Source organism: Silurus aristotelis (assembly GCF_946808225.1).
Source record: "Silurus aristotelis genome assembly, chromosome: 28".
Lineage (NCBI taxonomy): Eukaryota > Metazoa > Chordata > Actinopteri > Siluriformes > Siluridae > Silurus > Silurus aristotelis.
The window spans coordinates 13598802-13613864 of record NC_139601.1 but is presented as its reverse complement, the minus strand read 5'-3'; the positions used below and the strand labels follow the sequence as shown (position 1 = coordinate 13613864).

At 35.3% G+C, this 15063-nt stretch overlaps 1 protein-coding gene and 1 long non-coding RNA gene across 17 annotated transcripts in view; both read left to right on the top strand.

The window, feature by feature from the left end:
* grip2b (glutamate receptor interacting protein 2b) overlaps positions 1 to 9377 on the top strand; it is a 189593-nt gene extending 180216 nt beyond the window's left edge. For all 16 annotated transcript variants that reach the window (XM_083534404.1, XM_083534409.1, XM_083534411.1 and 13 more), the window contains exons 22-24: positions 3011 to 3238; positions 4490 to 4636; positions 5870 to 9377. In XM_083534404.1, coding sequence (XP_083390530.1) covers positions 3011 to 3238; positions 4490 to 4636; positions 5870 to 6067 — 573 coding nt within the window. In that variant the 3' untranslated portion in view covers positions 6068 to 9377. The remainder of the gene's footprint in view (positions 1 to 3010; positions 3239 to 4489; positions 4637 to 5869) is intronic.
* Positions 1 to 15063, top strand: part of LOC310722228 — a 439622-nt gene that overhangs the window by 401690 nt on the left and 22869 nt on the right. The gene's annotated exons all lie outside the window — the stretch shown is intronic.

Below are 15063 nucleotides of genomic sequence, written 5' to 3'. Positions count from 1 at the left end.
AAGAATCTTCATTGAGAGAGATAGAGAGAAAGATCTATCATCTTTCTCACAGAGAAAGATAGAAAGAGAGAGAGGTAGAGAGAGAAACATATAAACCATATAGTACAGTCAGTATGCACAGTGACATCAGCCCCAGCGAGTCAAGTGTCCTCTATCACCTTGCACCCATGTCTTGTTTTCAAGATTAGTTCGGGTTCATGTTTTGGTTATCTGGCTGCTCTTCATTTACGTGTGCAGTGTGCAATTGCAATGCTTTCTATTACCTTTTATTATGGCGTTAAACGTGCTTTCAGGCTAACCCAGTTACACCACTCCGTACACAGTAAAGTGTGCAAATAAATTTTAGAGAACCAAATAAAGGCAAGATGGATTGCTCTAGTACATTTGAATTAGCGCTACATGATGAATAACATTGTTGTGCTCACCTTGGTGCACAACACATTCATGCAAACGTGCAAATTAAACAGTCCAAAACCATCTTCAACGTTCTGCAATTTAACCCTTCAGAGTAACCTCATGGATCTTTAGGCTGTTAATACTACATGATACAAAACAACATAGACAGACTCCACATATATTTCAGATCTTTTCTGCATGTCAGAGGATTACAAAGCTCTGTGGGGAGATTTCAAGAGTTCAAACTTAGAAATGAGCATCAGAAAATAATAAGGACATATTCCTCAGTCTTGCACACACGCAGTAATAGCAGAAAAATGCAGTGCCAGGCTATTCCCAAAATACCGCTATGCTCTTAAAGAAAGCGCAACATATTTCACCCATTACACCGTGTGTAACGTGTCTTTCGTTAAAACCTGTGTAAAGTTCATTAGTTTCAGTGCAGACTTACTCAGCTTATACACAGGTGCAGCTTATTTATGTTCAAAATAAAAATATTAGTAAAATTAAGTGGGTGCGGCTTATATATGGGTGCGCTTTATAGTCCGGAAATTACGGTATATTTACTGTACCCTGTATCATATTGTCTATCTACAGCAATTTAGACAAACCTCAAAAGATTGGTAGAGTCCGTGAATAGAATACTGATTGGAAGTACAACAGGCTGTGGCAGTCAAAAGACGAGTTGTGTGTCTGAATGGAAACTATTGTTATTATCTTGGCTTCAGAGATGCACTTTTGAAAAAAAAGAACTGATTAAAGTAAACACAGAATTTCACACATTTACAAGAAACACATTTAGATGTACAATTTCCTATTTCCTGTATATTCTGAGTGACGTTTTTTTTTTTTATTGTTGTAGTTTCTGATTTATTTTTGTTTTTATTTTGGTTAAAGATTTGTCACTAAGGTTTCTAACTTATTTAGTTTTGAACTTCTTGTCCGTTGTAATTATTATAATTGAGATTACTATAAGTTGTTGTGGATCGTTGGCGACACTTTCCTTACTGCATTAATTAACATTAACAAACTATAGTGTTATATTACATAAGCAGTATTACATAAGCAAGAGTGCTGTTGCAAGTGCTGAATATCTGCCCGGCTGTGATTCAGCCGTAGGCATGAGGCCACGTCCTGAATGCCGCAGGAACAGCAATCAAAGTAACAAGTACCTGATATTTCTATCACAATATGACCAAGTATTTTGATTACTCTTGCAGTTTGATCCTAAGACGACACAGCTAGATGGTGTTTGCATGTTGCCATGTAAAGCAAAGAGTGAAGGACAGCCAGGAGCAAGTGTAGTAATGGTTTCAGTGTAGCAAAATATTGCTATAATTAGAAATTATGTAGCAAACAGACAAATTAAGTGATAGAAACATTCAAATGTACCTATGCAAGGTTATTATAAGAGCAAACGGGGACTAAATGTGGAATGGGGTGTTTAAAAAGCACCTACAAAGGTTATGATGAGGTTTCCACAAACGTTTGTATATATGGTGTTGCTCTGTTTTTACAAATAAGTTTTTCACTTAACAGAACTAATGCACATTGTACTGTATGCAATGTAAACATGGTTTAAGATAGAAGGTGGTAACATTAGTCGTTCAAATACTAGCATTGTGCAAGTTCACAAAATACAATTGAATAAATATGTAGTAAATAATACCAGTAAGTAAATAATGATCAATGTTCTGAATGATATCGTGAGCTCCACCCTCATAGTTCTTCATCCACATAAAAACATTGGAAACTGAAAGGATTTTTACATCTACAGCCCAGGAATAGGTTTTCTCTGAAGGATCCAACACTACAAAATGTCCTCAGTATTGCCTGTATTTGTTCCAATTGTTGTACTGAAAGAGCCTAATATGGTATATCTTATACTTATTTGTTTTCAGTGTTCGGTTCTAAGAGTTCATAAATGATTTATGGTTACTGGTGTTTATGATCAACATTAGTCTGATAAGAAGGCTATGAAGGATCTATTTATTATTTTGATCTGCCTGATTAGAGCCCACATGGACTATGTGCTACTGTTGTTGAGCACTCTGGAAATGAAAGTAATAATATTCAGAAGAGAAAGAATGTTTCATCTGAGCTCTGAGGCTCATGTCTGTAGACAAAAATGTCAATGTTTAAATTAGAACATCATCAACTCAAGTATAAAGTCTTCTTCTTTCAGCTTTTCTCATTATGTAGCACTATTCTCTCCATTCCAAACAACACTATTTTCAGTGAAAGAACTTTCAAGGCAGAACCAGATTTAAAATGCAGTACTTTGGTTATCAACCATCACAACTTTGCTCACAAAACAGTAGAATATAACGGCCATTGTGCTTAGTCAAAAGACATTTCTCCAAATTATGATTAGGTTGTAATGGGTTAAGAGTTCCCAATAGGTAATGTTCCGAAGAAGGGAGAAAAATTGTGCTTCTGAAAAAGCTAATAAATGACATCTTCAATGCTTTCCAGTTAAGTTTGATTAAATTGCATTGGATCATTTCTAAATGAACTCTTGGCAGCCAATTAGAGTTCCATACAGAACTCCCTATTGAAAGTTGATGAGCTGATTTAGCAGTAATCACTGCTTGGCTCTTGTCCTTTTACTCAGGCCTCCATAATGACTGGCAGCACTGTAAGTTTGGGAGTAGAGAGCACCAAGTCTCACAGTGAATCAGGGAGCCAGGCCAACATCAGCCCTCTGCGAAAGAGCGCTCATCTTCGCAATGAGGCCAAGAGTAAGAGCACGCTACGCATGTCGGAGAAGACCTGGGAATCGAGGAGGATTAAGGAGGAGATGCAAGAAATCCTGTCACCCACCCCTCTAGAGCTGCACAAGGTTAGTGTGCACCACCCAACCGTCACACAGCTCTGCTGTATGAATGTAAATCTATAATTATAGGGTGTAGTTAAGATTTTGGATTTCTAATAAGAAGGCCATTAGTTAAAATCCCAACACTGCCATGCTGCCACTGCTAAACCCTTAAACAGGGCTCTTAACCCTCAAATGCTCAGTTGTATAAATGGGATAATTGTAAGTTATATATGCCAAATGCTATAAATGTAAAGGATAGAAATGTGTGAGTACATGATTATGAATGAACAGATAATGCATTCTATAAATGTATACTTCTACATACAGTACAGACCAAAAGTTTGGACACACCTTCTCATTCAAAGAGTTTTCTTTATTTTCATGACTATGAAAATTGTAGATTCACACTGAAGGCATCAAAACTATGAATGAACACATGTGGAATTATATATGGAATTATATACATAACAAAAAAGTGTGAAACAACTGAAAAATGTCATATTCTAGCTTCTTCAAAGTAGCCACCTTTTGCTTTGATTACTGCTTTGCACACTCTTGGCATTCTCTTGATGAGCTTCAAGAGGTAGTCACCTGAAATGGTCTTCCAACAGTCTTGAAGGAGTTCCCCGAGAGATGCTTGGCACTTGTTGGCCCTTTTGCCTTCACTCTGCGGTCCAGCTCACCCCTAAACCATCTCGATTGGGTTCAGGTCCGGTGACTGTGGAGGCCAGGTCATCTGGCGCAGCACCCCATCACTCTCCTTCTTGGTCAAATAGCCCTTGATGCCTTCAGTGTGACTCTACAATTTTCATAGTCATGAAAATAAAGAAAACTCTTTGAATGTGTGTCCAAACTTTTGGTCTGTACTGTACATATTGCACATATACACAGTAAGCCTTTCACTTTCAGAGTGTTCATTCATTCAGCCTGGTCTGGAGTCTAGTGGTTTAAAAAAAAAAGCTTCTAATTCTAGTTGTTTTTTTGTATAAATATAAAATCAATTAAATCTATCAAATTTAATTTCACAGCTAAGATTAACAATAAGGTACGTACAATTTTAAGAAAGAAAAGATTGAAAATAATGGATAATTAATAATAATAATGATGGAAGAATAAAGAAATAGCTTGAATAATAAATGAATGAATGAATGAACAGAAAAACAGCTGCGTTATTTTGACTGTACAAAAGGCTCAGAAACCTGCTTTCAGAACAGAATCACATTTTTTCAAATCATGCAACATGGAACAAAAATTGATCTTATTGACCTTTCTTAGGTGACGGTGATTAAGGATCCAGAAAGTGATGATTTTGGCTTTAGTGTGTCCGATGGTTTCTTGGAGAAAGGCGTCTACGTGAACGTGATCCGGCCCGAGGGTCCAGCAGACCGTGCAGGACTCAGGCCGTATGATAGGATCCTCCAGGTTCTCTCACATCTTTCACATCTTACTACACGCTTCTGCATGTCTGTTCTTTTTCTTAACGTATGTCGGTTGCTAAAAAGTATGCTTTTGAAATCCAAGGGTGTATTTAAGCTTTTAAGAAGCTGGAGTAGTACTGGCTCCCACTGAAATCTGGTTTGCCAGCAAGGGGTGTTTATTGATGAAGCTCACAGCAGATATTTGTGGACATGAAAACATTCGGTTTATATGAGACACACAGCACTTTTATAGCAAATTTGATCTACTAACCAATTGCAAATATAATTGGTCAGAACTTGTTGACGAGTTTTTTGTTTAGTGCTTATGAGAGGACTCTCCAGTATCAGTGGCAACTGTAAAGTCATAAAGCTGTAAATTATGTTTTCTGTCATTAAAAAGTAGAATTCTTTAGGACAGTGAGTGTTAAAAAGAGTGTAGCTGGTGAGGGAACTATAGTTTAGAGTGGATCTTACAGTATGTACTGTGGACATAAACTGTCTACTTCTGTTAAAATTGCTGATCTGTCAAATTGCAAGCCTCTGAGCACAGCCCTTTTCAACTTTATAATAGGATTTGGATCTGGGTTCTGGCTGACACATTCTGAAATGCTGAAATTGTTCCGTTATTGACATGGAGTTGTTTTGGATCATCATCAGGTTATTAAATCAAAAAGTGTTTAGCTGTCTAAAAGAGGTTTGCAGGTTTTATGGTAAAGTAAATTATGCATAATTTCCCATATCTTGACTCGATTATCAATCCCAGCTGAAGAGGAGCTGCAGTAAGGTGTTCTTTGGGTAATAAGACGTCTTGAATTTGCACCTTAAATGTTCTATTTTGGTTTCATCAGACCATAAATCATTTTACCACATGATTTTGAGAAGTTTTTGGTAAGATTGATTTTTTTTTTTTCATGACAACGAGCTCCTGTCTAGCCAAACTTCTACTTAGTCCAGACATGTAGTTTTACTTTGATGTCCAATTTTCTCCACTTGCTACAAACAGTCTTTATGTGTTTTGAATTTTTTTGGTACCCTGTCTCCTGAACGAAAGCTTTCAACAATCCCGTGTTTGCTTCATTATAATAGGACATTTTGCAGACTTTCCACAACATTAAACATATAAAGTAAATGAGGAAAGCATGGCATGCTGAAATAAATACAATTTTTAGCAGTTGCAAAAAGTGTTATAGAAGTTCCATGAAACAGAGAGTATATATTGTTTTTGTTGCATTCCCAGGTCAATCATGTGCGAACACGAGATTTTGACTGCTGCTTAGCCGTGCCTCTTATCACAGAAGCTGGAGATAAACTGGAACTGGTTATTAGCAGGAACCCATTAGCTCAGCCTGGTGTTGCTCAGCCACTTGACTGCCATTCACTCTCAGCTCCTTTAACTCACAGCCGAGAGCACAGCAACAGCACCATGGACCTGTGACAGCACACATACCTGGGGATCATACTCTGGAAGGACCACCAGGAACTGCTGGACATGCTATTCAACAAGATCTTGAATCCTGCATCATAGGTTGAACAAATTGTATTTTGTTTTTTAGTTAAACCATAAGCATTGGATCTGTGTGGGTTTCTTTTTTTTTTTTTTCTTCAATACTGAACTGTGATTATAGTTAAACAGGAAGTGTGAACAAGCTACTAGACCCTGTACAACACACAGAGTTTTCTAGTTTTCACTTTAAACAAAGAGCTGCTTCTTGTTAAGCAGCATCAGAAAGGAAATGATCCTGGATCAAGGTCAAATGTTACACCATTGTGTATGGTGTACACATTTACAGTCTTTTTTATGATGTCTTACTTCAGAAAAAAACACACCATTTATAACATTTTCATAAAAACCTGTGTTTTTCAAGCCAGATGGTGTCACCATGAATACTTTGGTTAAGCAAAATTAAAAAAAAAATCGTTTTGCTTAGTCACATGCTCAGTCAGTCTCTCTCTCTCACACACACTCTCTTGCTGTAATTCCTTTTACTGCACAATTATACACGAAAGAAGATGAAAACAAAAAATAATTCCCAAAATGAGTGCTTGCTGCAGTCAGCAGTAGAAATTGACACCTAAGAACAGTGACAGGACACAATATTGACACTCGTATTTGACAAAGGCAGTACAGCCTTTACGTTTTGTTTGTAAAGAAAGACAAAGTCATCTCTAACCTCACACAACCTCCTCAAGCAGTCATGTGAAGGCATAAAAATCCCCACAACCCTCTTATACTCAACAAACAGTCATAAAACCTGTATTCAGCAAAAAGAAAAATGGACTTTGCACATACACACACGCATGCCAAGCCATGCCAGTGTTTGCGCTTAGATTTGATTCTTGGAATGGTTTTATGCTCGCTTTTATACGGTTCTATAATTCTGTTCTCCCACTTAAACTTTTCCACAATTTTATGCGGTGTTACAATCTAGAATTAAAGTAAACTTACCTGGACTATTTTTTTTTTTTATTTACACAATTTTATTTAAAAAAAAATATTAAGACACAAATTGTATCACATCTTCTTGATTAAACTAACTTTCTTTCCATTTGCCATACAAATTGCGCTTGGCATTTAATTAGGCCATTTGAACATATTTAGTAGGTTCTGGATTTTAACCTTTCCAGTCTTGATTTGGCTTTGAGTGTCTTTGCTCAGTGCCCTGATGGCCAGTGAACCTCCACCCCAGTTTCATGGGTTGCCCTGCATTTGACTCCATCCATCTAGTCCATCTATCAATTATTGCTAATATATGCATTGTTTCCCAATCCCTTCTGATTAAAAGCCTCTCCACAATATGATGCTACCACCACAGTGCTTCAAATTGAAAATGTTTTGGCCTCACTCTGAAGAGCACCGTTTGGTTTTCCCTAACACCGCCCTTTGTGTCAAGACCTAGATGTTCAGATTTGGTCTCATCATTGTCTCATCAGAGTCTCCATTCCAAAATATTAACTAATATGAATTACCAATCTTCCATAAAGTTTAACTTTGTGCACTGTTCAGGTTGTGGCTGATTTGTGACCAGCTCTTAGCTGTGAATTCTTAACCCCTTAGTTGCTTTTCAGACTAATTCCATCATATTGGTGGATTGGTGTACCAATGGGTATAATGGATATAATAAAAAAAAAAAATCCAGGACTTGGTACTTGATATGTCCTTGGCATTCTTGATTAGGTTTATTTATAGTCAGTCTTTCAAAAACTTTGGCCTTCTAGGAACAGATCTTTGTTTATATCCCAATAAAATTACTACATGATAACTGATAACAACTGGTTGTACCAGAACTTATTTGGGGATTTTCCAGAAATAGGATAAATACTCCTACATTTTCAGCAACAAAGCAATTTTGCAAACTATATAAACCTACTTCAATATTATGAGCTCTTTCCTATAAATTCATGACAATTCCAAATAAATCCATTCGAGTTTCAGGTTGTAATACTGTAACCATTACAATGCATCTACTCCATTTGCCACGTGTGTTTAGGACTCAAGGGCACATTTCTTCCTTTCACAATGGGCTTTATGAGCAGGCCATGATATAGCAAATGCTGAAGCTTGCCAAATATTTTAGACATTATGTTCAAGTTATTTTCATCTCACCTTCCTGAAAAGGTCTCATAAATCTGAGTGTAGGCAAGTGACATTTAGAAAGATTAAACCTCAGGGTTTAGACTGAATGGTATTCTGTTTGGTTCTATGTTGTCTATAAAGAAAGTCAGACAATGCTAAATGGTTTGGTGTAGAGGTAAAAAAGGATTAAGATTTACCAGCGTGTGCATAAAAAAAAATATTTTTATTCCATACACCAACCTTTAGTTTAAGAAAAATAAAATTGGAAGATTACACAAAAGATCCAAGAAGCCAAATGTATTTTGGGCAGAACTTCTATACTGCTCATTTGCCCATACAATCATGCCATTCCTTATATGAACTGAATGTAGACTCTTAAATTACTCCAGTTGCCATAACGGTTTATTTTCTGAGTATTCGTTGGAATTGTTTCCTGCTTTCTATTGCAGTACTAATGACCATCCTGGAAAGCACAAGCGAGATCTATTTCTAATAATACTAAAAGCACTTATTGTTCTCAGAGGCTCTAGTGAATTCACATTGGAACAATCCTTTGCTCTGTTCTCTACTGTCCCACCCGATGTCACTCCCTCATTTGCTCTTAAAAAATATTGTTGATGGGCGAGGTTTCATCTTCACATACATTCACAACTTAAGAGCCTCATATAAAAAAATGCCTTGTTTTACTAAGGCTTTACTAAGACCACTGTTAGACATCATTTTAACCTTTTCTCACTTTGGTAGTGTTTTCATGTAAGTATTACGTGTGATGTTTGTTCCCAAAACCCCAAAAAAAGGGGAAAAAATGAAAAGAAATTTTATACATGCAATATTTAAGCCCCAAAGGGAGGCTTTGAACATTTTACAAAAGCTTTATAAAGCTCTAATTGTGTTCATCCCTATGCATTTTTTTGATTCTGAATAAATGTATGCATTGCTATTGTGTATTTTTAAAGTGTGTAATATTGAAAGTTCTATTCTCTGTATAGTATTTTTATATGAGCCTCTCCCCCATTGTTCCTCTGAGTGGAGTTCCAAGCACAATGGTTAAAGAGAATTGAAATCCGGGTTTATTTTGGTTTGGATGCATACGTATGATAATATTCCTCGTCAAAGACTGTGCTGGTGACACCATTTTTAATGAAATTAATAAAAAAAAGAGTCATAACTATGTCCATCACTTGTTATATTTATTTACATAGAATATATGCATTATTTACAGTATAGGATATTTCTTAAACTGCTATTTGTAGCACAACCTTTTATTCACTGAAAGTTAATAAGCGAAATGAAAGCTGCAAGCTGCAAGACTCTGTGCTGCACATTCACAAACATGCTACAATGGTTTCCTCAGATTTGAGTGATTTTTGTTTCACTTATGGTTGGTTTGACCACAGACAGTGGTGAATTTCTCAGACTGTAGGAGGAATGGGTCTGGATGAACAAATGGGCAGCAGGGTGTCGTAATTATATGAGCCAAATCTGGTGGAGATTAGACAACAATTTAAAGGATGAGTAGCTATAATGGCAGTTAGATTTAACTATTTGGCCATGTTATTATAAGTTTGAACCAGTTGGTGGTGGTGGCAAGAAATTAGTTGCATAGCCTCCAGTCGTGGTCCTGAAGATGCCAACCAAACGTTCTATCAGTGCACTTTCTGAAATAAAGTGTCACATTTTGTTAGTTAGCTTTGATGTAAAATTTATTGGCCCATTATGAGTTTTGTTCAGACATGATGTATGCCAAATTTGGTTTTGTTTTGTTGGTGTTTGACCAAATCCAAGACAGCAAAATCCAATTTCTAACTTATTTAAATCTGGAGACACTCTTTAAAAGTTATGACCATAAACATACTCCCAAATTTGACCTGAGGCTGGCACTAGAGCACTTGGCCCAAATTTGACCAGAATGTTCTTTAGACCTTCCCCAAACCCAGAAACCTTGTAGCAAACATATATATATATTGTTATTTTTTAATATTGCACAACGTAATCGACATCTTCAACAATAAGTGCTTGTATTACCAGTGAGTAAGGCATTGGTGTGATGGCATTTGGTGTTACATTTTTGTTCATTAGTTTTATTTGTTTTATTTGGAATTTGCTCTGAAAAATTACAGCCATTGACACTAAACTTTACCTTTAATTTGCCACACAGGGTGTAGACTTTCAGCTTGATTAGTTCTTGGAATTACATTAATAAAAAAAAGGAAAAAACCTTTGCTTTTTTATTTTATTTTTTATTTTTTTTCTTAGGTTGAATGCATTGGCATTATTTTACTCTGTAACAGTGATTAAAGATACATGTTGCAAAAATGAGCATTGAATATTTATTTTGACAAAAAAAAAAAAAAGTAAACATAAAAGTAATTAAGTCCTTTGATTTACATATATTTTAAAAGTACCATTACAGTTAACTCAAGTACTGTAATGATGATACATTTTGTTACTTTCCATTTTCTGAATCTATTCTCTTAATCTAAATCGTAGTATAGAATCTTTCAGTTGAAATCTGCACAAATCAAAAATGTTTTCTAATTTTGTGAATTTGCACATTTGATGGAAGATGGGGTGGCTTTTGATTGCACATTCTACACTAAAGTTGTAGGTCCTGAGAGAAGTACAATAGATGCCTAGTTAATATTCATGTCATATGTGCCTATTCTCTCTGATGGACGTGATGGCAATAATAGCATTACATATAACTTTACATTTGCTTGTTAGTCCTGTGAATATCAATTAACTAATGTGCATCATCAGCTGATTATTTTTTTAGGAAATTAAGGCGTTTGTAATAGTATGTGTATAGTAACATGACACTGGTAGTTAGACATGTGTGATAACAGTACTCAGGCAGAACTTTCCACTCTCTTTCCATCTTCATGGCATTTGTCCAGCACCTGCAGAAAAAAAGCTGCACTGTTTGGGAATCATTTTTTTATTTAGGACTGACTGATTCCATAGATGTCAACGCTCACTTCCTCATACGTGAGATCACACCACCAGATCACATTTAAATAAGTTTTAGTTACTCCCCAAAGAGCAGATGACTCCAAGCCAAATATGGTTTCAGTTAAGAAACATAATTGTCACTTGTGGCAGGAGCAAGCGAACTGGGAGCCAACGGTGGCACAAATGCAAGCTGCCACATATATTTGTTTGTTTATATATTTATGTTTTTGGTATTTGGAATCTGGGGCAGAAATTCTGCGAATGACTATATGTGTGTAGCATAGCAACCTTTGATAAAAAAAATATGTGATCATTGCTTTCATTCCACAGTGGTTTGTTGGCCAGATAATTGTGTCTGGGCTTGTGCTATAACTCATGTTGCTGTTTTTAACCAACATCACCAGAACAGCAAAAACACCAACCTTCAAGAAAAGGTAGCATGTATTATTCTATAGGTGCTAAAACAAAAAAACACGACTGAAGAAAAGATTCTGTACTTTTTACAGCAGTTTTGGTGAACTTGTGCCCACTGTAAACTGCGATTCACTTTGCTGTCAGGATTGTTACACAATCGTGTCTTTGATTTTTAAAGCCTCTTTTTTGCCTCGTGTTGTGAATTCTGAGATCCTTTTCTATTCACCATGGTTGCAAAGAGAGGTTATTTGAGTTACCTGGCCTCTCGAACTAGTTCCCTGAACATAATTGAGTTCATTGTAATTCATTGTCTTCCCCAGTCACATGGGGTAAATCCAATAAAAAGGATACAAATAACGCTTCATTTACTTTAGTTATTTTATACACAAGCAATTGGACGTATAAATCCACCAGCTTTAAATAATATAAAGATAAAATAGTAACATTTATCTGAATGTATTCCTAAATTGTTATTAGAGAAAAATGAGAGAAAGAAAGAAAGAAAGAAGGAAAGAAAGAAAGAAAGAAAGAAAGAAAGAAAGAAAGAAAGAAAGTAATTAAGAAACATTGACAAATATGTTATCTCTGTATACAACAACAACCGAATGTTACAATGGTTTTAATTGTAGAATGTGACCGACTGATTAAACTCACATGAACTACCTGTGGGTTCAAACTTCCAGCTAACCAGAATTAAGTTTTAAGACAAACCACAGTTTAAATAGGTTTAAAAAAAGTTGGCAGGCAGGCCAGTTCAGCAACCAGACTCTTCTACTACACAGTCATGCTATTGTAATAGACGCATTATGCAATTGTGCAAATATGCCCATTTCCACAGTGCTGATAGGAAGCCAGATAGTCCCACTCCTCTTTAGTACAGAGGACGTTGTCTATGGTTTTCTAAAAGAAATTTAAATTCCGATTCCTTTGACAACAGAACTTTGCCTTAATACATTTGAAATTAGCTTTGGCTCAGAGAGCACGGCAACGTTTCTGGCTTATGTTCGTGCATGCCTTTGCATAATAGAGATTTAATAGAAATGTAACTTGTATTTGTGGATGACATGGCAAACTGTGTTTACAAACAATGATTCTTGAGGTGTGAATGAGCCTTTTCCATTAGAGAATAACTGTTTTAAATACAGTGCTGCCAGAGTGCCTGAAGATGACTGGCATCCAATATTGATTTTCGCCCATATACCTTGTGCATAGAGATTTCTCCAGATTCTTTAAAATTTTTGATTGTAAGTGCACAGTACTGTAAATTTGTTTTTTTTAGAAATTTTTTAAAAGAGTCTACATGAATTGATTACATTTCGATTTTTGGCATTAGCAGTGTGTTTCATACACCCTAATGCTTTGCCCTCAAACATTTTAGATGTCCTGAAAACAAATACCTAATACTCTGACGTGGAAAAAACTAAGCAAATGACTATCTTAATTTTGAAAAAAGGTGCAATAAAAGCTGATAGATTTGTGTCTGCCAAAAGAGGAGCGAACACTTAAGTAAAAAGTCTCAACTCTTGTATCACTTTGGTGAAAGAACAAGGTCTTGAGTTTTACATATAAATAACTGAATTATCCTGCCATAATCTCAATACAATCATCAATAAATAGTTTTGGAAAAGATCCAGAGTAAAATCCATGCCTGGAAAGGTGCAGCAATAAAATCCAAAAGCTGGTTAATAGGATTATATTAAAGTAATTTAAAAGATCATGTGTTTTTATCTGGGAACCACTTAACATTATCTACCCCAAAATATTACACAGAGTTTTTCAAGAAATGGCTTGGTGGAGGTTTAGCAAAGTATCAGTATCTAATACATTTTCCTGTAATGGTTTTGTGGTCTAAACCGCTGGCATTAAAAATATAAAAAAATTCTTGGCTTCAATAAGCTTTCAAATTTTAAAAAAGTGTTTTGTTTGTATTTAGTACTGTGTATAAACTTTTTCTCCCAAGTAAAACTAAATTATTTATTATATAACATTTTGTGATCACTTTATTAATTATAAGTACATATTTTATACTACAGATTATAATAAAACAAGGAGTGGAAAAAAAAAAACATTTTAAGCTCAAAATGCAGAAATGTCCAAAAATCAGTTTAGTTGTAAATAGTAGGAAATGTTTACTATAAACAGTAGTCTTATTTTTTATTAAATATTTAATATCAGAAAATACATCAAATTAAATCAATACAGCAGTGTTGAGAATGTTGCATTTTACTACTAAAACTATAACTAAGCTTCTACCACCTGTACTTGTAGATACTCCTCACAATAGCTATCCACCCACCATGTCTGTGCAAGTATATTTTTGCATATTTTTTTAATCAGATAGTAAATAAATCTTTGGCAAAATGTTTGAAGCCCCACATCAAATCTTGAAATGTTGAAATGTATTTATTACACAAATACTTCAGTCATATGAACCGATTTGTTTTTTTCTCAAAGACCCAGACAAATAATTGGAACCTTTTTTTTTGTGTCTCTCCTTTTGTACAACGTTTCAACTAGAATCTGATATGCAAAGTAAACAGCTTATATTTGTCATCGATCAATCATGCTAACTGAAATTCACCAACAAGGCTGGTCTAGTTTGGTTTTTATCTACATTTCACAGTAAACATACATTCAAAGACTTGTACATATACACCTCATACTCGCTAATACATCTGGCTTCTATTATGCTTTTGGTTGGTAAAAAATATGATTAATGAAATATTCGATAAATTAATTGGCCTTAGATGTGTCAGATTTTTTTTAAACATTTTCTTATAAGGACATTTGACTACCAGTACCATTCTTTTAAAAGACTACCAAGTCTAAGACTAAAAGTGCTACAAAGTATTGCACATTACACATTTCCACCAATTGAACTAATGAAAAACTTCATATAAAATCTTTGTTTTGTAAAAATATAAGTATTGCTGACAAAAGCCAAATACAAATCAGCTGATTTGGACATAAAATACTACCTTTCAATCAGTGTGACACAATACACTTGGCCATGTATAATTTTATATTTAAACATGCAGTTATCAGTGTGTGTCTACACCAGGGGTCACCAACCTTTTTGAAACTGAGAGCTACTTCTTGGGTACCGATTAATGTAAAGGGCTACCAGTTTGATACACGCAGTTTTCAGTTCGATCTAAAATAAAAAAAAATTCAATTTACCTTTTATTATATGTTATTATTAATAATTTATGATATTCATCTATGTGAAGACACTGATCATGTTAATGATTTCTCATAATAATTATCAACAATGATTTAACATAGTAGGAAACAGCTATTTTTAGAAAAGGCCCGCGGGCTACTCGTGGTCCTTGCGGGCTACCTGTGCCCACGGGCACCACGTTGGTGACCCCTGGTCTATGCCCTAATACATTCTAATTAAACTGGTCAATAATAATCGACTGTGGGGATCTTTATGAAATGTTAAAATGAAAATGAAAGTGATTAATCATGCTAACTGATAGCCAGCT